This window comes from Harpia harpyja, chromosome 12 (genome assembly GCF_026419915.1).
Source record: "Harpia harpyja isolate bHarHar1 chromosome 12, bHarHar1 primary haplotype, whole genome shotgun sequence".
NCBI lineage: Eukaryota > Metazoa > Chordata > Aves > Accipitriformes > Accipitridae > Harpia > Harpia harpyja.
Genome location: NC_068951.1, coordinates 33,150,028 through 33,171,788, shown reverse-complemented (window position 1 = coordinate 33,171,788; position 21,761 = coordinate 33,150,028). Strand labels below are relative to the sequence as shown.

The following is a 21,761-nucleotide window of genomic DNA, read 5'->3' as shown; positions in this document are numbered from 1 at the left end:
ATAATATATATATATTAAAATTACATTTCTCTTTACAAAAACAATTCAACAAGGGGCCAGGGGACGGAGCCCATCGCCAAAGCCAGGGTGCAGGCACCCCGGCAAGTCTGGGGCGCTGAGCAGGCTCCCTTTTGGGGTGTCCCCATCCCCCAAACAGGGGCTCAGTCCAGAGTCCAGCAGCAGGTTGCTTGGGTGGGGATGGGCACCGGGCAGGTGGCCCCATGGTGAGATGCCTGCTCCGGATCCGACGCAGCTCGCCCCATCCCCGCTGTCACCGCCTGTAAGGAGAAGATGACAGGAGCTCAGGAGGGGTGATGGTGCCAGCTGGCCAAGAGCAGTGTGGCATGGAGGAGCCCCCCTCCCAAAAAAAACCCCCATCCATTCCCCTACTTCTGGCGGGCGGTGCTGTAGGGATCAAGGAGGTGGGAGCTGGCCTGGGCCAGGTTCCAGTCAAACATCTCCAGCACCCGGTGGCACTCGACGCGGGACTTCAGCCCCAGGCAGAAGAGCTGCTCCACCTGCAAGGGGACAGGGCACGGCGAAGGGGGTGACAGGGGTGCCACCACTCTTGCGGGAGCCGGGACAGGGGGGATGGGGGTGTGCGGTACCTTCAGGTACTGGATGGCCCGTTGGACACTCCAGCCGTGGTTCTGCAGGGCTGCCTGGCACTCCTCAGTGGTCACGCCATGCACAGTGTCCTGCACCTGTGGGGAGCTTGTGGTCAGCGCCTGCCACCAGCCCCGGGCAGCGAGGAGGCTGTGGCTGGAGCAAGGGGGCACCGGGGCTGTCCCCCATCTCAGCTCTGTCTCTAGGAAGCACTGTCAGGCTGGAGCTGGGACCATCCTCATCCCTGGGGTCTTCAGCCTCTCCTGGGCTCGGGTGCAGACTCCCGGCCGCCACAGACCCAGCCCAGAGAGCCCAAGGCGACCGTAGCGACAGCCACCTTCCTCCCCTCCCTTCCTGGGGCTGTGGGTAGGGTTAATTTGGGTTAAAAGGGCCTGGCAGTGACACTTACATCCCACAGCCTTGTAGCCAACCCCCCCAGGATTGAACTTGAGGAAACCGAGGCACAGGGTAGGGATAGCTCTTGCCCAAGCAAGCCCACTGCCACCATATCCCCTCTTGCTCGCAGATGTTGGGGATGCCACTTACCAGGCGGATCTTGTCGGCGGGGCGGCAGCCATCCGGCCCGTCGTAGACAATCTTCTGGAGGCTGCAGGAGGCTTTCACCAGGCACTTGGGCCCAGGGTTGCTGTTGTTGGAGGAGAAGTTGGCCTTGCAGTCTGGCAGCGGCTGCTGCACCATGGGACGGACGGTGGCTGTGGTGACCAAGCGGGATGCCGGCACCTCCTCGGGGCTTTTGGCCTCCTTGAAAAACTTCTCGTACTTGTCCAGGTAGGCAGGGCGCTCGGGCAGCAGGTAGTAGTGGGTGCTGCTGACCTTCTGCCCGTCCTTCACGATGGGCAGGATGCAGGGTCCCTTGGAGCAGTCCTTGCCCTGTGCCTGGATGACCTTGGGGGTGGCGTACTTGGGGTCAAGGGCAAAGCTCTGCGTGGTGGGCATGGGCTTCCCCGGTGAGGTGGAGAGGCAGGAGCAGAGGGCAGCGCGTTGCTGGGGGGAGCCCACCTGCAGGGCCATGGGGCTGGGCGTCCGGGAGCTGGGCTGCGACAGCGGGTCCCGGGGGGGAATCTGGGGCGGCCGGTCTTCCTCACCTCCTGAAGCTGGGGAAAGGTCCCCTGACCAGCGCCCGGGCTCGTTGCGGCGTAGGGGTCGGGGTGGGATGGGGACACGGGGGGGGATTTGGGGCTTGTCGTCGGTGGGGGCGGACGGTCCCAGGGGGACGTTAAGCCTCTTCATGCACTCCTGCTGCAGCTCCTCGAAGAGCTCAGTGGTCTGCGTCAGGCTGGGCTGCTTGGTCTCCTTGGGGGGCAGAAAGAGGTTGTCCTCCAGCGCTGGTCCCCGCTCGCCCTCATCCACGAAGCCGTAGTTGGTCTTGCCCCGCCGGCTTGGGGGGCTGGTGATGGAGCAGACCTCAAAGTCATCCTCGTCCTGTGCCACGTCGTCATAGGCGGGTGGTGGGGGCAAAGGGCGGGCATCCCAGTCCACCACCGGCGTTGGGTGGAGGGGCCGGGGTAGAGCCCGCGTGGGGCTCTGCGGCGGGGTCTTGTCCAGCAATGAGAAGGCCTCCATGGCCAGCTTGGCCAACGATGGGGCTGTCAGCTCCCCCACTGGCGATGGGCTACCTTGAGGCACCTCCTCCCCGAAATCGATGAGGGTCACCTCGCCACCCGCCGGTCCCTCGCTCGGCAGCTGGCCAGGTTGCCGCTCGCCCACCTTAGTGCCTGGTACCCGTGCCGACGGCTTGACCGGTCGGAGACCCTTCCCTGCACCTGGCTTCTTCAGGCAGAGCTTCCGGAGGCCACCTGGCAGACCCTCCTCCTCCTCGCTGACCGGGTCGTAGCAGGGCTCTAGGAGGGGATGGAAAGGGATGGTGAGGGTCCCAGCAGCCATCCTTGGGGTGCGAAAGGGAGCAAATGCATCCCCAAGCCCGCAAATTGCCCCATAGCTTCAGCCACCTTTACTCCCCCCTTGGGTGCAGCGACGCAACACCAGGGCATTAGGCATGGTGCCGGGGGGCCCTGGGGTGGGGAAGGGTCCCAGGCTGGCCACCCTGCTCCGTATCTGTGTCCCCACCACAGATACCATCACCCATAGGTGCATGTGGTACCCGGGGGGGCAGAAGAGGTGAAAGGAGCGAAGAGAGAAAAGAAGGGCAACACAAAGGAGGGAGAGCAGCACCTGAAAAAGCCTGACTTACTGGTGAGCAGGACGGTAGGCTGAGGCGGGCGCGGAGGCGGCTGCCCTGCAGGAGAAGAGAGAGCCCAAGAGGAGGGGAGGCGTGGGGTAAGCGTGCGGAGCAAGCGGCAGTCGGGGCGCTCATTAGCGGGTGCATGCTTCGTCATGTCCCCCGTCACCGGTGGGGTGCGCGGAGGATGCCGGTGGGAAGCCCCCCAAGGGAAATTGCAGGTTTAGGGGGGCTGCAGCACACGCACGGTGTCTGAGCTCCCTCCCTGTGGCGGCTCCGCTGAGATCCCCCGTAGCGGGGAGCCCAGCTGCGGGAAGCTGGGAAGGGACGAGGGACCTGGACGAAGGGCAGCGGGGCAGAGTCCAGCCAGGCAGAGCCACCCGCCGCCCACACTGCTGGCAGCGGCACATGGCCAGGTGACAACGTGCCCCGTCACCCCAGCTCCCCCCAGGTCTGCAAAAAGCAAGTATCAGCAGAGAGGCAGAAAAGAGAGGGTCCAGCCCATCATCCTGGCAGCAGGGCACGGGGACGGGGCTTCGCGCAGCTGACGGGCAGGGGGAAGGGGAAAAGCCACTCACTTTTAGCCCTGCCTGGAAGCTGGGTGGGTCTGGCAGCACTCAGGTCCACACCTAAAATGTCAGGAGGGTCCATGGGATTTCCCAGGTACAGCCTGTGGGGAGAGAGGAGGAGAGCACCTGGGGGTTAGCGGGGGCCACGCGGAACCCCTCACTCCCACACCACGTCCCTCAGGACAGCCCCCAGTCCCTCCGCCACGCAGCTTGCCCCAGCGAGTACCATCCCTGCAAGTGTCAGAGGCACCCCGGAGGCTTTCAGTGCTATGGCACAGAGCCCGGTGCCATCCCGGTGTCACACACCCCTCTCCAGCTCCAGGTGCACGGTGTGCCGTACCCGGGGGATTGCAAACTGGGTGCCGTGCCCAGGGTACTTGTGCCAGCTGTGGTGCCCAGGACACCCTCCCAACGCCGGGGTGCCGCAGCACGATGCTGCGCCCAGGGCACGGCACCCCGGTACGGCATGCCGGTAGGCCCGGGCGAGCCGTCGCAAGCCAGGCGTGGTGAGGCAGGGAGCCGGCGGGAGCCGGCGCAGCCCGAAGGCCTGGGCGTGTGCCGAGCTCGGTGCGTTCTCGGCGGCCCGGGCGGCACGTACCCAGCGCCCGTGCCCACGCAGCGGGGCGCGGGGAGGCCTGCCGGGGCACGAGCCAGGTCCGTGCGCACGGTGCCTCGGTTCAACCCTCCCAGGGCTGCTGGCACAGCCTGAGGCAAGGGCCACCGTGGGGGGGTCGGTGTCAGGCTGGGACTGAGGACACCGGCAGAGCTGTCCCGGGGCTGGGATGCCGAACGGCGGTGGGGATCACAATCCCAGAGGATGCACCGAGCCCGGCGCAGGAGCTGGCTCTACCCAGCAGAAGGTTTTGAGGCTTTGAAATCCTATCCTGCCCCCCACGCACAGCCCTCCCGCGTCTCCCCCCCGGCCCCGTGCTGGCAGAGACCCCCCACGCCCTGAGCCAAGGCACCCCTGCCCACCGCCCCCCCGGTGTCCAGCACCCACGCTGGGCACGGCCAGTCCCACCTGGCAGGGGGCACAGGGCGCCCTGGGGTGCAGACACCCGCCCCCCCTCCCCATTCCAGACCAACTGGGGTCTCTCCTGATGGAGCATGGGGGAAAAGAGAGCATTTTAGTGGATTTTTTTTCGTATTTTCCTTTTTAAGAGGATTCATGCTGTTAAAAGCGTGGGGCCCAGCTGCACCCTTGCCATGGCTTCCCTCCACGCAGGCGCTGAAAGCTGCGGGTTTAGCAGCCCTGGGACACCCCAAAAGCATTGGGCTAATGTGGCCACCTCTGGGGTGGTGCTTACTGATGTCCCCCCGCCCCGGGACAGCCACGAGGGGCTGCAGGGCTGGGAGAAGGCGCTCCCCCCTAGGATAGCCCCCCACAAGCACAGCAGCCCCCCATGTACCTGACCCCATTAGTAAGAAGAGGTGAGGGAGTTAGTCCAGCCGCAGGGACCCTACCCAGAGCCACCGTGCCCAGTACAGCAGGGGGGAAGAGATGCTTCAAGGGGGGGCCAAGCCACAGCTCGCTCCTGTGCCCAGCAGGCAGCAGGGAAGGCAGGGAGCAGGCAGGGGATGCAGAGAAGACAGAAAGTTTCTTACTCATCAATTTTATCGGGAAACCCCCAGCAGTGCTGCGGGTTGGTGTCTCCATGGCCTGTGTGGATGAAGCTGTTTTTAAGCGGCTGGCTGATGTCGTGGGCCGACAGCCCTGCCACCGAGGTCACCGTGTTTCGGGGGAACTGGCCCACTTTTAGGGTCCGCTTATTCTGACCCCGCCACCAGTAATTCTCGGCCCTAAAGAATAAAAAGGACCTCGTTACCGACGAGGGGATGTGAGGGGGACACGCGCCTGCCCCGGTGACGGGGAGGAGGCGAGATGACTCGCCCACGGCCACGCAGGCAGGCAGTGGCACAACCAGGAGGGGAACCTGGCACCCAGGATCCCAACCCTACGCCTGCAGCGTGCTCTGCCTCCCACCCTGCATGGCCCCTGCACCGGGAGGTGCCGGGGGATGTGGGCGGCAGGGAACAAAGCTCCCCATTTGCACCCGAAAAGATGCGCCCCTTCCTCCTCCTCCCAGCTGCCCCAAATTATGCAGGAGCCTTGGGGCGATGCCTGCACCGAGCTGCTTGATGCTGGTCCCCGCTGGTCCCCCATGTGCCCCACGCAGTCGGGGATGGCACAAAGCATGTGCACGGTGTCTGCTAATGAACCTTCAAATATCCCAGTCCCGCAGGGGAAACTGGGGGGGCCACGATGGGGGACAGGGGGCTGGGGGGCGGGGGTCTCCCTTGCTATGTTACTGGCAAACCCCGTGCAGGCTGGCGTGGGCAGGGAAAGATGGGCAGGCAGGTTGGGGGACTCCAGCTGCAAAACCTCCCATGGCCATGTGAGTAGGGTGGCCAGGGTGCCGGCCCCCCAGAGAGCCCAGCGTGCCCCAGGAGGCAGCCAGGAGCCCCCTACCTGCCCCAAGATGCGGCCACCTCCAGGGTGGGACAGAGCTGTCACCCAGCCCGGGGGCACCGGGAAGGGGGGATAGGGACAGGTAGGATGCAGGGAAGGGCACCCCAAGCAGTGCCCCCTGCCCAGCCTGTGCCAAAACAAAGGTGGGGGGTGCGGGTGTCCAACCCTAACCCCCCTGCTCCCACCACATCCCCCTCCTCCCTGCCTGCCGGGGCCCCCCGTGGGCAGGGCGGGCACCGGGCAGGGGGGTGGCGGGCTGTGCGGTGCCAGCCTGGCGAGGCTGGCACGGGCCCCAGGGTTTCCTGGAGTCACCTGTGAGTCACCCCCGGCCACCAGCTCAGCCCTTTTCCTGTTTACCTTCCCCGCTCGCCGCCAGCCAGCTGCCTTACTCAGCGCCGGGACCCCTCGGGGAGCCCAGCCGGCACCGGGCACCCTCCCTCACCCGCGGAGGGCCGGGGCGGGGGGAGACGGCTCCCCTTCCCGGGAGGTCCCCTCCGCTCGACCTCCCTGCTCCCCGACACCAGCGCATCCCGCCGGAGGGATGCTGCGGCCGGGCCGGCCCCTCCGCTCCCCCTCCCAGCCTCGTCCCACCGGATCCGGGCTCGGACCCCCGGCACAAACCCGCTCCGGCTCTGCCCTGGCTTCCCCCCCGCAAGCCCCCTCCCGCGGCCGGCTGGGTCCCCGGGGGGGTCTTTCAGGTAGGTCCCTGCCCCTGCCCACACACACGTACGCACGCCCGGCGCCCGCCGAACGACAGGCAGGGGCTTGAAAAGGGGTGGGGGGTGTTTACGGTGCCCCGGGCGGCCTCGGCGGGGCCGGATGCGGCCCCCGGGAGGAGCCCCCCGCCTCTCCCCCCCCCCCCAGCCCGGGCACCCCCGCCTGCAGCGCGGTGGGGGGGGTGGGCAGCCGCCCCGGGGGAAACTGAGGCACGGGGAGGGGGCTCCCCTCCGGGAGCGCGGGGGCTCCCGCCACCCCCGGCTGCAGAGCCCACCCCGCGTGCCCAGACCCAGCACCCCCAAAACGTGCCCACCGGGGACCCACCGAGGAGCGGCATCCCGCGGGGAAACTGAGGCAGGGGAGTCTGCGCCCCGGCTGCACCGCGCTCCCGGCCCTCCCCGACCCATCGGCACCGCCACGTCTCCCCCGTCCCGCTCCCGCCACCCTCCCGCGGTTCACCTGGGGCCGGCGGCGGGGCGGGGGGCGCGGGAGCGGGACCCCCAGCCCGGCCGTGATGCGGCAGCGGGGACGATGTAGGCGCACTGGCGCGGCCGCGCCGCCCTCCGCCGCTCCTTCCCTCCCTCCCTCCTTCCTTCCCTCCCTCCGCCGACGCCGCTTCCCTTCCCTTCCCCTCCCCTCCCTGCAATTAAACCGCCAGACCCTGGGCAAGAGTCATCCCTGGCGGCGGCGGCCGGGGAGAAAGCCGGTCCCTGCAGACACACAAATCCGGCCTGATTCACCTCCGGGCCGTGACTAACCGCAGGGAGCCGGCCCCGGGAGGGGGAGAGGGAAGGGGGGGGAAAGGACAGAGCCTTCCTCCTCATCCCCCCGTGGCTGGGGGGGGGAGCCGGCCTCCCGTGTGCCAGTGGGGCAAAGGGACGCTGAGCTCCTTTAGGGGGTCCCCACTGTGCCCGAGCTGGAGGGGGACGGGCATGTCCTGGGATGGGGATGCAGGGACCAAAGGTGGAGGAGCAGTGGAGGAGGGTGGCCGTGCCCCAGTGCGGCCGGCAGGGACCAAGAAGCGAAGCCCACAGCGCAGGGGGTGACAGGTCATGGCACCGTGATACCACGTCCCCCAGTGCCTCTCCCGGGCCGGTGACAACGGCACATCCCCACCGCTATCAGCGAGGAGCAGCCCTGGGGTGTACGGTTTCCCCGGGGCAAGGCTGGGGCGAACCCACAGGCACAGTGGGGTAAGTCAGTGGGGGTGGACAGTGCGGGCAGTACGGGCAAGGCTGCGCTGCCCACAGGCACGGCCGTGCCCCCCGACCCCGCACTAGGGAGGCCCCACGGCGCTGTGCTGCCTGGGGGATCACACACCTCCCAGGGGAGCCAGGGCAGCTCTGCCAGCCTGTGGGGTACGCAGCCAGGTGTGCTGGGGGGGGCAGAGCCCCCCTTCCCCATCCCTGCTCCCCACAGCTCTGCCAGTGCCCACGGTCTCCCCGTTCCTGGGGTCCCCTGTGCCCATGCAGGCTGGCAGCCCTGAAGCTGGCAGCTGGTCTGTGCCCCCCCCATGCAATACCTGCCCCCCCTCCCGTGCAGTACCTGCCCTCGATGACCGTGATGATGTCGTTCATCTGGATGTGCAGCTTGTCGGGTTCCTCAAAGTCCTGCAGCGCTCTCATGTCGGTGGGCTGGGCCTGGGGGGAGAGGGAGGTGAGGACAGGGGACGCAGCCCCCCACGTCCATCCCTGCCCCATTTTGAGGCCAGGCCCAGCCCCATGCAGGGCAGGGGAGCCCCCAAAATGGGCAAGAGACAGCATCAGCGCTCCCAGCCCCTCCTCAGCTGTGACACCGCTGGGGTGGGTGAGGGCAAGGTAGCACCCAGGGTCCTCCTGCTATGACCACGTCACCGCCTGCCACCTCCAGCCTGCAGGGCTGCCTGGCCCGAGTCCCCCAGCATCACCTCCCGCCTCGGCAATAGCCTTAACTCTGCCCACGCTCGAGCAGAGCCAGTGGGAGGGGGTGTCGGGGCCCTGTCCCCGTCCCTGCTCACCCACCTCCACCAAGAAGTCCCGCAGGGCCACGAAGGTGGGTCGGTCCTCGGGCTTGTGTGCCCAGCACTGCAGCATGACGTTGTAGATGTCCTGGGGACAGTCCTCGGGCCGTGGCAGCCGCTCACCCTCCTTGTCTATCTTGTGCAGGATCTGCAGGGCAGGGGGTGCCATCAGGGGGTCCCAGGTCACCCCCAGCACTGCCAGGGCAAGGCCGGGGGGGGGGTAGGTCCCTGTTGTGCACCCACCTGGCTGCCATTGAGGCCAATCCAAGGCTCCTGCCCGTAAGTGAACATCTCCCAGAGGGTGACCCCAAACATCCAGGTGTCACTGGCGTGGGAGAAGGTACGTGTCTTCAGGCTCTCGGGAGCACACCTGCGCAGGGAAAGACGTGAGCATCAGGAGGTTCTGGGTGCTGCACCCCCAAGTCCCCCCCTCCCCAGGGCTCACCAGGCAAAGGGAACCTTGCGATGCTCCTGCATCACGTAGTGGTCATCATTTTTGGGCAGGGCCCGCATCAGCCCAAAGTCCCCGATCTTGACCAGCTCGTTGGAGGCCAGCAGGATATTGCGGGCAGCCAGGTCACGGTGGATGAAGCGCTTGGACTCCAGGTAGGCCATGCCCTTGGCCACCTGGATGGCATACTGGCAGAGGGTGGAGATGAGGAAGTGGCCCTGGTTCTTCCGCAGGCGGTCCAGGAGGGAGCCCAGCGGGGCCAGCTCTGTCACCTGGGCCGTGGGCAGGAGACAACAGGTCAGTCAGGCCAGGGGCACCCTGGTTGGGCTGGTTTCCAGCCTTCTTGTGCCCTGCCAGGGATGCCAGCAGAGGACTCGGCATACAGACCCAGCCTGGCTTTGCTCGCCCCATCACACAAGACCCCCCACGGGGCGGCTTTGGGGTCAGCCCTATCCCCCGATACTCACCATCTTCATGGGGTGGGAGAGCACCACGCCATAGAGGCGGATGAGGTTCCTGTGGTCCAGGGAGTGCATGGCGTTCACCTCCCGGATGAAGTCGTCCAGTGCCTCCGGCTGGCTCAGCACATCCGTCTTGAGGCACTTCACCGCCACATTCAGCTACGGCCAAAGCGGGGATGAGCCCCAAAGCATCTTCCCCCCCAGGTGGTCCCATTGCCTGGCTCCCACCCACCACGAGCAGCCTCTCACCGTCTTGCCAGCGGGCGTGCACCACTCGCCACGACGCACAACACCGAAGGAGCCGTCGCCCAGCTTCTCGAAGAGCGAGAGGTCCCGCTCCCGCACAAGGCAGGTGAGGGAGTGCTGGCCCCCGGCTTCGGGGGGTGGTGGCGTGGGTGGCTTGCGGAAGGTGCTCTGGGGCTGGGGCTGCAGCTCTGACTCAGGGCGCTTCCCACTGAACACCTGCAGGACATGGAGGCAGGTGAGACGCGGGCACAGAGACACCCTAAGCCCTTGGGTCTGCGAGTGAGCAGTCCCAGGATGATCCCCTGCTTGGACTGTACACTCTGGAACCTAATGATGACCCCTAACTGCTGATTACCCAGGGCAGGCTGGCTGCAGGAACAGGCTCTGCTCTGTGATTCGTGTGGAGGGAAGGGTTTGTGCCTCTCGCAGCAGCCCTGGCAAACCAGGCCGGTAGCCAGAGGGCCCTGGGCACTCCTTGGCCAGGCTGCAGCCACACGATGTACCTGGGCACGAAGCCAAGAGAAACCTCCAGCTTGGGCCAAGTGTGGTGACACATCCCTGCAGCAACGTGGGCCTTGCAATATGCGCTGCTGCCACCTCCAGCCCAGAGGGGACGTGGTGGACAGGCTCTCCCTCCCTCTCCCCCAGCTGGGGCCGATGATGTGCCAGGACCGATGATGTGTCCCATGGGATGGGGTCCATCCCAGTCTCGGCAGCCAGGACCCGTGCGGGGTGTGCGGGGGCTGGGCCCGGCATGTGGCCGGGGTGGGAGGTGGCATTTCTGTGCCCGGTGCGAGGCTGAGTAGCCTTCTATTAAAAGCCCGTCCCTGGCCCGGCCCAGATGAGTCACACAGGGGAGAGGCCACGACCCAGCACCCAGCTGACAAGCACCCTGCTCTTTTGGGGGTGCAAGGTGCCAGGGGGTGCGAGGGTGGCAGCAGTACCAGCTTTGGACAGGATGGCATCGGGGCATACATGAGCATCCCAAGGTCCCCTGCCCCGGCATGCCCCCAGCCTGCAGGCAGAAGGCTGTGCCCCCTTGCCGCAAGGCAGGCAGGGGGCCAGGCAGCACTGCTGCCCACAGACCCGGCTGGGGCAAGATGCACAGGCTCTGTGGCTCGTTAGCTGCGAATGAGTTTCCTGGCAAAGAGGCAAATAATGCAGGGGGGAATGAATTTCCTAAAGTGCCGGGGCAGCAGGGCCGTCCTTCGCTGGGAAGTCACCCAGGAGCCCGCATGGGACTGGGGCACATGCTGGCAGGGCCATGCCACAGGCAGGGCATGCGTGGCAGGGGCTTCTGCTCATCTCCCTGCCAGCCCCCAGGGACCGGTGGCATGGGGAGAGCCGGGCACCAGCAAAAAGCACGGGGAGAGGTCCAGCTCCTCCTGCCTGCCTCAATTTCCCTGCCACACCTGCTCCTCTCCCATCCCTACCTTGCTCATCCAGGATTTCCGCTTGCACATGGCTTTCCTCCGCTTCACTGCCTCCCACAGCCGCCGCTGGCCTGCAGGACACAGTGACTGTCACTGACCCAGCATGGGATGGGGGATCCCCTCCAGCCCCATGGACTGCATGCTCCTCTGGGCTCCCCAAAAGATGCTGCACAGCCAGCCAGGGGTACGGGGGGAGGTTTGGGACAGGGGGGATGTACGCACCGGGGCGTCCCATGCCAATCTTCTCCAGATCCTCATTTTTGACGTACTCAAAGTGGGAGAGGCGGGTGACATTGAGCTCGTCCCGGATGCGGAGAAAGTACTGCTGCAGCTGCAGCTCAGTGAGCAGCTCCAGCAGCCAGTCCGTGCCCTCCTCTGCCTGCATGCTACAGCTCAGCCTCTGCTGGGACACCGTGCCAGGTTAGGGGGGACCCTGCCCAGCTCCCTTCTGCCCTGTTCCCCCTGGGGGAGTCACCCCCAGGGGCTGAGAGCCAAGGCTGGGGTGCTGCCTGGGTAGGGTGTGAGGGATGCTAGCGGGACTCATCTCCTGAGCCCATCCCCAGCTCCCCGGGGGGACTAGGAGAGGCACCCCATCAGCAGGACCCCCGGGGACGGGCAGGGACCCCTGCTCTGCCCTATCGTGCCCGTAGAAACACTAGCCCACCCCTCCGCTCCAGCACAGGCTGTCCCCAGGCAGCGGTGCCAAGGACACAGGAGGGGGCAGAGCCTCAGGGCATGGGATGGACGTGCCCAGCGGTGGCCCCCAGCCGAGGGGCACCCCACAGCCTGGCACTGCGCCTGCACAGGGGGCACCCCACACCTGGCACCGTGCCTGCCGCCCTCCCTTTGCCTGGCGGGAGGGGGACAGAAACCTCGGCACTGCCTCTTGGCACCCTGGCATCCCCACGCACCTGGCCGAGCTGCGGCACAGACCCATGGCAGGTGTCCTCTGTCACAGGTGGTGGCACCTTGCCAGGCAGCCACAGGGAGGGGGCAGACAGGGACATCGGGGCCTCCGGGGGGTCCTGGTGTCCCAGGGCTGAGGCACAGGGCACCCCAAGTGCTGCTGGCATCGCCCCCCTAGCCATACCAGGGCACAGGGAGGGAGGGGATGGGGCCAGGTCTCACCCACAGTTCCCCATGCCCCCCCCCAAACATGTCCCCCACTGCTTCCCATCCCTGCCCGCTGTCCCAGCTCTTCCCCTACTTTCTTCGCCACCTTTCCGAGAAGAGGCACGGCTCTGCCTCCCACTGCCGAGAGCCGGAGGGGAGGTGGGACCCCCCCTGTGCCAGCCCCACAGCAGGGCAGCTCCCTCCATCCTCTCCTCTCCCCCAGGAGACGACGTGGCCCCTGGCGTCTTCGACCCCCGCGCTCGGGTCCCTCGGCCGCGTCACCGCAATTACAGCCCTCGGCACTGGGCTAAAAATACGGCGGGTGCGGCAAGCAGCTGGGCACGGGGGCGCATGGGGGCACGCGGGGGCATGCGGGGCGAAAGCAGCCGCCGGCCTCCGGCACGCGCCCGCGGCTGGCCGGGGACGGCTGGTCCCCTGCCCGCAGGCGACGGGGACAGGGCCGGGTGACGGCCAGCGTGGGGTCCGCCCGGGGTGGGGGTCAGCACTTACTCGGTAGAGGCGGAAGCGGGTGAGGAAGGGGAAGGATCGGCGCAAAGCCTGGAAGCGTCGCATCCTGCCTGGCTGCCCGCCGTCGGCCCCTGGCACTGCCGATGTCCCTTCCCTGGTGCCGGCGTCCCGCGGCAGAGCCCGCTCAGCGCAGCCGGGGCACCCGCAGCCCCGTCAGCTCGGCTACAGAGATGCCCCCCGGGCTCAGTCGCCCCATATATCCCCCTGGAGCGGGCAGGGGGGCTCGGGGCGTCCGTCGGCCGGACGCGGGCTGTGGCTCTCCCCCTCCTTCCGTCCGGCTCTCGATCCTCCCGGCCGGCCCTCCCCTTCCCCAACGCAACGGGGCCGGGGCGGGGGGGGGGTGGCGGCAGGCAGGACTGGGGGTCACCCCTCCTGGCTGGAGCTGCTTCCTGGGGACCCCCGGCCAGCAGCGGGGTTTGGTCCCGGCGGGCTGCCTGCGCAGAGCTCCCCGGGAGGGGTTATTTTCAGCCGGGGCTGGGACGCGCGCCCAGGGGGCCGGGCTCCCATCAATGTGCCGCTTTCTCCCTTGTTCGGCGGGTGCCGGCAGCTGGGAGCCCGGACCCCCGCTCCCATTTCCATGGAAACTCGCTCTGGCCTTGGGAAATGCTCCCGGGCCTCAGTTTCCCCCCCAGGAAGCAGGGAGGGAGGGAGGGAGAGGAGACATCCGGCTCTCCGCTCCCCAACCAAGGCCACAGGCACGACGCCAAGGCGATGGGCACTGCGGGGGGAGCTTCTGGCTCGGCAAACGTACCCGCTGCCCAGCTGCCAGCCCCTGCAGGGCTCTGCTGTGGGGTGCCACCAGCACCCTGGGGCTCACTCCCCTTTCTTGGCGGGGCTGGCACCCAACCCCAGCGCTGTTGTCCGCCCGCAGGTTCCCTAGGGAGAACAGCTGGCTGTGCCGGCAGTCACGGCGTGAGAGAGGAAAGACCTGCCGCAACCTCTTGCTGTGGTCCCCGCCTGCCCAGCCCCCCCAAACTGCAGCCATCTCTGTGCTGGGGGGCAGCTGGGAGGGGGCTAAGCGCATCCCCAGGAGCTGAGAAGCCTCTGCTGTGGCTTCCACTACCGGGATCCCAGCTGGCACCCGGCAGCACAGGCGCCCGGCACAACAAGCCCATTGACTGGGGACACCCGGGCACGGTGCCCTCGGCACCAACCTCCGCCACGCGCCAGCTCCCCCCTGCCTGGCCCAGTGGACACCGGGGACGCGGGGGGTTCCCTGTCCTGCAACGGCGCATCACCCTCATCGGCCAGGACTGGCACCCACGGGGGCTGGTGCGCCGCCTTCTGCACCCCAGCCCACCTCCTGCACCCCCAAACCCCGGGTGAGACTCCCCAGTTCAGCGCCTGCACTGGGAGTACTGGTCTCCAGAAGGGAGCCGGGGGACCCAGCTTTGCCCACTGTGCCAGGGGAGGCTCCGTGCCTCAGTTTCCCTCTCCACGATAGACCCGTGGGCGCAGGGGGTAACACCGCAACCTCGGTTCCAAGACGGGCAAGCAGAGTCTCACCGGCGAACCCCCATCCTGCGGGGGGGTGGTCACAGACACCCATCCAGCCCCCGCAATCCGGCAGGCGGCAAAGACCGCCGGCCTAGGCGCCGCTCGGACCCCCGTGCCCTTGCGCACACGCCACGCCACGCGCACCCACCCCTGCAGCCCCGGGGGATGCACCCTACGTGCACCCAGCTCATGCACGGGCGGTGATGACTCTCACGTGCACCCCGGGACCACACAGGCGCAAACCCCGGCACCCCGCGTGCCTCCCGCCACCTGCGCAACCGCAGCCGCCCCCCCCCCACCGCCCCACGCAGGCGTCACCTCCGTGCACAGCCCCCCCCCTCAGCTACCGCCCTGCCCGGCCGCACGTGCGCAAACACACCGGCGCCGCACAGCCGGCGGCAGCGCACCGGCCCGCTCCCCCCGCCTTCGCCTGACGCACACCTGGAGCCGCCTGCACCCCTGCGCGCCCACGGGTGCCCGCCCCCGGCGTGGCACGCTCCTTGCCTCCACGCTCGCCCGGCAGCGCACGGCAGCCATGCGCACCCACCCGAGCTGGCACGCGGGTGGCCAACCCCCCCCCCAGTTACTCCTACCTACAACGATGCCCCAACACCTGCCCTACACCCTGAGGCAGCTGCACCCTCCACGTACCTACGTGCTCCCTGCCCCCTCCCCCCCAACACCCCCATGCACGGCCTGACACCCCTACATGCAGATGGCAGCCTGCAGGGCCACCATCCCGCACCGGGCGCTGTGTCCCCCCCGAGCTGTGCCAGGCCCGGCTGAGCCACACTGCCACACACCGTTCTCCCGTGCCTCAGTTTCCCTAGCAAGAAGGAACGGGGACCCCCACTCTTAAGGAACAGGGACCCCCACTCCTGTGGGTCGGGACGGGAGCACAGCCATGCAGGGGGGTGCCGTCCCCATGCCACCCCAGATGCCACGGGGTACCGCGAGCACCGGAGAGGGGAGATGCCATGCAGGGACCACCCCCAGCCCCATGCCAGCTGCCGACCCGCGCCCCACAGCGGGACCCTGCCCCTCTTGGGGACACCCAATCTGGCCGGGTGGCCCCTGCCGCTCCCCCCGCCGCCAGCTCCCCCCACACTGACCCGCCGGCATGGCATGGCTGGGGCGATGTCCTGCCGGGGGGACGGCATGGGGCGCCTGCTGCCCGGCCGCAGGGCCCGCTGCCCGGTGCTGTCCGAGAAGCTGTGAGGCAGGGGGCCGAGCATCTCCTCCTCCTCCTCCGCGCTGCTCAGGCGCTGGTAGTCGCATCTCTCGCCCATGGCCGGGGCGGCGGTGGCGGTTGCGGCACGGCGACGAGCGAGGGGCTCTGCGGAGGCGCCCGTGCCTGCCTGGGGGTGGCGAGGGCTGGAGCCGGGCTCGGGATCACATGGCAGAAAGTTGCTGCAGTTCCGGAAAACAGCGAGAGGGTGAAGGTGACCGTGACAGTGATGGAGGGGAGGGGGGGATGGAGGGATGCAGAGGAGATGGGGAAAAGAAAAGGGGAGGCAGCCCCTCGAGCGCCCATCCTCACCCCAGTCCCAGCCTGGCACCGCTGTCTTCCTCCTGGCTCAGCAGTCCAACTGCTCGCCTGCTGTCCCCGCTCCGGCACCCGAGCGAAGAGGCGGTGGCATCGCTGCCAGCCCCAGCGCCGCGCTCGCAGCCCCCTTCTCCCCCCACCCCGGCACAGTGCAGCCTGCCAGTGGGGATGCGGTGCAGGCAGCCGGGCGGAGGAGGAGGAGGATGAGGGGGGAGCATCGTCCAGCAGCCGGGGGCTCTGTGGCAAGCGGGATGGGCGAGGAGGCACCGTACCCCCTTCCTGGGCACCTGCGGAAGGGTGGGGGGGGGCCTCTGGGGCTGGCAGCATCCCCAGCATCCCTCCCGCTTCCCTGTGCCGGCAGAGGGGGATGGGATGCGCTGGGAAGATGGCTGCTCCGCAGCAACCCGGCAGCGTTGGCGCAAGCACGGCAGGGCTGGGAGAGCAGCCAGGCCCCGGCGGGCGCTGCTGGGATGGGGGCCGGGGGGGCACACCAGGAGGACTCCTCCCAGGATCAATCCTCTCCCCTCACCCTCTCACAGGGAGCTGGGGGTCTCCTAGACCTCTGCCAGGCGCTGCACCAGGCACAGCCCCCAGCAGGGGCAGGTGGCACTGGGAAGCCACCCCCCGCGATGGGGAACCCCCCCACCTGCACATCAGGACTGGCCCGTACCCCAACACTGCCCGGCTGCAGCACCTCTCTGAGCCCTCTGGCCCAGGCTGAAATCAGGGAGGGACCCTGCAGCCCCCCCATAGCCCCCTGGGATCTGCCTGTCCTTTGGGGTATGGCACAGCCCCAGGGACCAATGCCAATGCCATGGGGCACGATGCCCTGTCCTGACCCCCAGAAGCACCCCCAAGACCCCTCTCCTGCTCCCCACACACCTGCCCCCCCCCCGCCCCATCCCCCAAGACCTTGGTGTAGCTGGAAGAGTGACACCAGGCTGTCACCGTGCCAGGGCAGGGGGCATGATCCCATCCAGCCCCCCCTCCCCAAGAAACACCCCCAATCCCTGGGGGGCACCCACCCTGGCTTGAGGGGGGGCCTGGTGGGGGCAGCCCCTCGGTGGCTCCTCTTGCCATACCACGGAGGTGAGCTCAGCCGCAGAGCAGAGGCGGGCCGAGCCCGCGGCGTGGGAGCAGCAAGCCGCCCCCGCGCACGGCCCGCCGGCGTCACCGCGCTGGCACGCCGCAGGCCGGTGACTGATGCACGTGCTATGCCACCTTCCCTCCGGCCCCGGCCACCCCACACTGCCCCGAAACCCTCGCCAGCCTGCCCAACGAGAGCGATGCTGCGGGGTCACCAAGCCGAGAGGGGACAACCGTTGTCCCCACAGCCCTGGGCATGGATTCGCGTCACCCTCGCCCTGCGTCGGGTCCTCCTGGCCTGCCCGGGCTCAGCTGAAACCCAAACGATGAGGTTCCCTGCAAGGGGACGGATGGCATCACGCCACGCCACCCCTGACCCACCTGCCTGCAATTCCCACTCGGGGGGCTCCCACCGCAATGGCAGCCACCGGACAGGGCACGCTGTCCCCTGCCCCCCAGGGTGGCGACAGTCACACTGACCACAGGGTGTCCCTCCCCTCCGTGGGGACACCGGACCTCCCCAGCCCTCTGGGATACCACTCTTGGCCCCGCATCCCTTCCGGCATTCCTGGGGACCGGGACCGCAGCACCCCCTGTGCCCACCACCCTGCACAGAGGACCCTGGGAAGCGGTGGCTCCCCAAAACAAGCTCCCAGAGGGGGATGAGGTCCCCCACTCACCTCCGGCACATCACCCCGCTTGCTGTCACAGCCTGCCTGCCACCTTCCTGGTGGCTGTGTCACCTGGAAGTGATCTCACCAGCTGCGGCGGCAGCAGGGCGGCCGTGACAGCACCCCGGGCCGGCTCGCTCAGCCCTGGCGGGGCCCTGGGGGCGGCCCCAAATTGTGGTGACACACTCCCTGGCCCGGCCACGGGCGCAGGTGTGTGGGCACGCACATACCCACACGTACAAACGCACCCTGCTCCCGCCAAAGACAGGGCTGCCGGCCGCATCCTGCCCACCCCTGGGATGCTGCTGCCACCCAGCTCCCCAGGGACTGTCCCCAGCCCCTTGCTGGACTGCATCACCCCACATCCCCTGCCGTGGGACCCCGTACCGGTGGGTGTTTTGCCTCCCTCGGTGCTGGCACCTGATGCTGCTTGCTCGGCCGGCTTGGGCAAGCAGGAGGTCTCGGGGGGCCGGCACGGAGGGCTGGTGACCCCCGTGGCGGGGGCGGCCGGGGAGGCCGGGGTGCCAGGTTCCCCCTCGCTGCCATCTCTGGGCTCCCAGAGCCTGGCCCCATGGCCTGATCCTGCCCACCGGCACAGAGCGTCCCCCACTCTGAGCCCCTGCCTGCAGCAGCGGCTGCCCAGGGAGGAGAGACGCAGCTGGGGGGGGGGGGCCCCCCCGACAGAGCCCGGCACAACCCCAATCCCCTCCCTAAGCCTCTTTCCTCCGCTAAATCCCCTCCACAGGTCGAGCCAGGGCGGGCTGAGCCCGTCTTGCGCCGCCCAGCTCCCCGACCCGGGCAGGGGACAAGCAGGAGTCGCTGGCCCCGAGCTCTCTCACCAAGGCAGGGACACAGCGTGATGTTTTGGGGGACAAGCAGGCAAAGCAACACCCCCCGGCCCACACTGCCCACCCGCGGCTCCATGGTCACGGGCACTGCCGGGGATGGGGAGAGGGCAGCAGGCTTCGCATCACTAAGCCTCGGCATCACCACCCCCGGGGACGCTGCCACGACGGGGACGCTGCCACGACGGGGACGCTGCCAGTCTGCCCCGGTGCACAGCTGGTTTGTGCCCGCCAGCCCCTGCGCTCATCTCACCTGGGCCGCGGCGGCGGTGCTGCGGGGGTCCCTCGGCAGTGCCAGCCCCAGTGTCGCTGCGAGCCGGGCAGCGTGCGAGGGGGCACGGCGTCAGGGCTCAGCCATGGGGCTGGCAGGGCTGCGGTGACACCGGCCACGGGGTCCCCCTGGGGCGAAGCGGGAGGGAGAGGTCAGGATGGGCCCCCCCAGCACGGCACCCCCCGTCTGCCCACCCTGGACCCTGCAGACTCCCTGGGGGCTAAAGGGTGGGAACCTCTCCCCGTACCCAGGGCTACCCCCCACCCTGCCCAGGCAGCTGGAAGGGCCTTTGTGGAGCTGCCTCCCCACCTCCCTGGGGCATGGGTGGACTTTGCCCGCGGTCCTGCCAGGGAAGGGGGCACCGGCATGTGCCCTGAGCCCTGGGTCCAACCGGCCCCTCCACCCTAGGGGTGCTGCCATCAGTACCCCCATCCCCACACCGCTGCAGGACATGCCCTCGGGGCAGACTGCAGCTGGCACGAAACGAGTTTGCCAGGTCTCAGGCCAGATGGGCACAAAGCCACATCCACGCCACAGCAGCTCCCATCTGCGCTGCGTGCAGGGGAGGTGGGACCCCTGGAGCCGGGGGGAGGTGAAGGTTAAATCCCCCCCACTTCCCCAGCACCAGAGCAGAGCAGCACCCTGACCAGACCATCCAGCATCTGCACTAATTGACAGCAGCCTAATTAGCCAGGCTACAGCATGGGCAGTACCCCCCTCCCCCCGTGGCTGCTCAGCAGAGGGCTGGAGCAAGGCTTTCTCCTTAAAGCCTTCCTGTCCCAGCAGGGCTGCGCATGGGGCAGAGCCCCCTCCTGCCCCCCAAAGCCCATACGAGTGGGTAATGCCCCCCAGGATGCTTTGCCCCAGCCAGCTACCATCCCTCGTGAGCATGACTGGAGTCAAACCCCTGGTGCTCCAGGAGCAGAGTAGGGCCTCTCAGGGGGGAAACTGAGGCACGGAGCGAGGTCTGGTCTGCAGCATGGCTGGGATAGGGCTCGGCTACAAGCCCACAGCAGTTCCTGGTCCCGTAGGGGCTGCTCCTCTGCCCATGAAGGCCCGCCATGCCTCGGGGCAGGCTGAGTCGAGGCAGGACAGCAGGCTAGCAGCTGCCTGAGGAGGAGGAGGAAGGCATGGCCAGCTCCCCCCAGCCATACCCACAATACCCCGCCAGCAGGGCTGGCCCACGCCCTGCACTAACGAATACTGGGATAACAAGGCCCAGGTAGCTCCAGGGGTTGGTAACAGGTTGCACAGCCTGCACGGCCCCCACCCCGCACCCCCGGGCCTCGGCGAGGCGGGATGGGGGGTGCAGAGGCTGCTTCTGACCCACTGCCTGTGGGAAGCAGCGGGCTTGGAGCCGGCAGCAGGACCAGGGCTGCAGCCAAGGGTGGGCCTGCAGCATGTGGGGTGGTCCCTCCTGGACCCTCTCCCTAAAGAGGGGCCCGGCAGTACAGACCTGCTCAGAGACACCCCTCTGGGCAGGTCCTGTTTTCAGGAGAGTTTTACAAAGCCCCACCACCGAAAAAACTTTGTTTCAAGGGCTTTGCCCTGAGCCAGCTCAAAGGACTGAGTAAGGGGGGGGATGCATGACCCCCAGAGCACCTGACCAGGGCAGACCCACATTGTGGGGCAGTGAGCTGATGCCAGAGCCCAGTGGCACCGGGGCACCCCGGGGAACGCTGCGCCAAGGCGGCCCCAGGGAGGCAAGCGCATGGGGAAGTGCCAGCGCCGGGCTCTGCCCCAGCCTGCCCGGCCCTGGCACGGCCTCCGGCTGGTGGCAGCTCTGCGGGCAAAGACACTGGCCCTGCCTGGGCTCCTCCAGTCGCCTGCAAACCCACTCCCCAGCTGCCGCTTGCAGAGCGGGCGAGGGGTCCAACCGTGCCAGGAGAAGCTGAGCGGGGCCCTCCCAGCGAGGTGGGATCGTCGCCTGGGCTGTCAGCACCACCTTACCAGGTTTAACTTAAAGGTTTTATTTAAAAAAGCAAAGCCAACAAAGACCAAAAGTACCCAAAGGGTCCTGAGCATTTAGAGAAAAACCTGCCACAACATGGCCGGACACAGCCACAGCGCTGCCCGCTGAGCTGGCGAGCAGAGGCTCCCCGCACCTCACCGCTGCTCTGGCTTTCGGCAGCAGCACAACACCCCGAGACGTGGGGCCGGCCCTGAAGGACAAGGATCCTCTGTTTGGCGCCGGAGCTCCCACAAGCCCAGGGAAGAGGAAGAGCACAGCAAAGCCGCCTTTTCTCCAGGAAAAAAAAAAAAAAAAGCCTTCCCCCGGCTTCCGCTGCGGTTTGGGAGGGTTCAAGGGCACCGGGCACCTACTCGCACCAGACCCCACTGCCTGCTCTGCCCTGGCAGGCAGGAGCAGGGGGGGTCAGGCATGCTGTCGGCTGGGGCTCAGTCGCCCCACAGCGCCTGGGCACGACGGCAGCACCGGCAGCCCGCAGTGCTGCAGGGCACGGTGCCAGCAGCGCCCGGTAAGGCGCAGCGGGCACAGGCGGACACCGACCCAGGCAGTGCTGCAGTGCCAAACCCTGAAACCCTCCCTGCCCCTTGCATCGCCCCCCCAGCAAGGGGTCGCGCCTCGCTCCTTACCTCCGTGCTCACCGCCACTGCATCCTGCGTCGGGTCTGCAAGCGTCACCGCGGGGAGACGACGGGCACGGCGGCGTTCCAGACAGCCGGCATGCCAGGCTGCCGGGGCGGGGTGCGCCGGTCGACGCCGGCGGCCGGGTTCCCGGTGGGATGCCCCGCGGGGTGGCGGGCACCGGGTCCCGGATCCGGCCTCACACCCGGGCGGCCCTCCTGCGGCTCTGGCGATGCGCCGGGGTCCGCGTCCCGGGGGTGCCGCCCGTGTGCTCCTGCTCGCCCGGGTAGAGCTCGCCCTCCTCCTGCACCCCGCCCCGGGCCTCCCCCTCCTCCTGCCGGCCCCTCCGCACCCACCAGCGGGCGCGGGCCGGGGGGCTCGCCTCCCGCCGCCCCCCGCCCCGCTCCTGCTGCGCTCGCCGGCTCAGGCCCTGCTCCTGCCCGGCTTTGGGGCCGTGCTCCTGCAC

The 21,761-nt window shown here is 68.2% G+C and overlaps 1 protein-coding gene across 9 annotated transcripts; it reads right to left on the bottom strand.

Moving 5' to 3' along the window:
* On the bottom strand, positions 1-21,708 carry TNK2 (tyrosine kinase non receptor 2). 9 transcript variants are annotated; one of them, XM_052803805.1, is made up of 19 exons: positions 21,305-21,668; positions 18,692-18,837; positions 15,831-16,123; positions 15,403-15,700; positions 11,375-11,552; positions 11,153-11,223; positions 9,723-9,935; positions 9,480-9,632; positions 9,007-9,284; positions 8,805-8,931; positions 8,563-8,709; positions 8,108-8,202; positions 4,981-5,175; positions 3,385-3,476; positions 2,819-2,863; positions 1,153-2,468; positions 609-704; positions 391-518; positions 1-278 (listed from the first exon to the last, which is right to left on the bottom strand). In XM_052803805.1, the coding sequence occupies exons 3-19, from the start codon at positions 16,052-16,054 to the stop codon at positions 272-274; spliced, it is 3,663 nt and encodes a 1,220-aa protein (XP_052659765.1). In that variant the 5' UTR covers positions 16,055-16,123; positions 18,692-18,837; positions 21,305-21,668; the 3' UTR covers positions 1-271. The 9 variants fall into 9 exon arrangements, with proteins under 9 accessions (XP_052659765.1, XP_052659766.1, XP_052659768.1 ...); XM_052803806.1 differs by lacking the exon at positions 15,831-16,123 and having other exon boundaries at positions 21,305-21,708; XM_052803808.1 differs by lacking the exons at positions 15,403-15,700; positions 15,831-16,123.
* Positions 21,709-21,761: the final 53 nt, after the last annotated feature.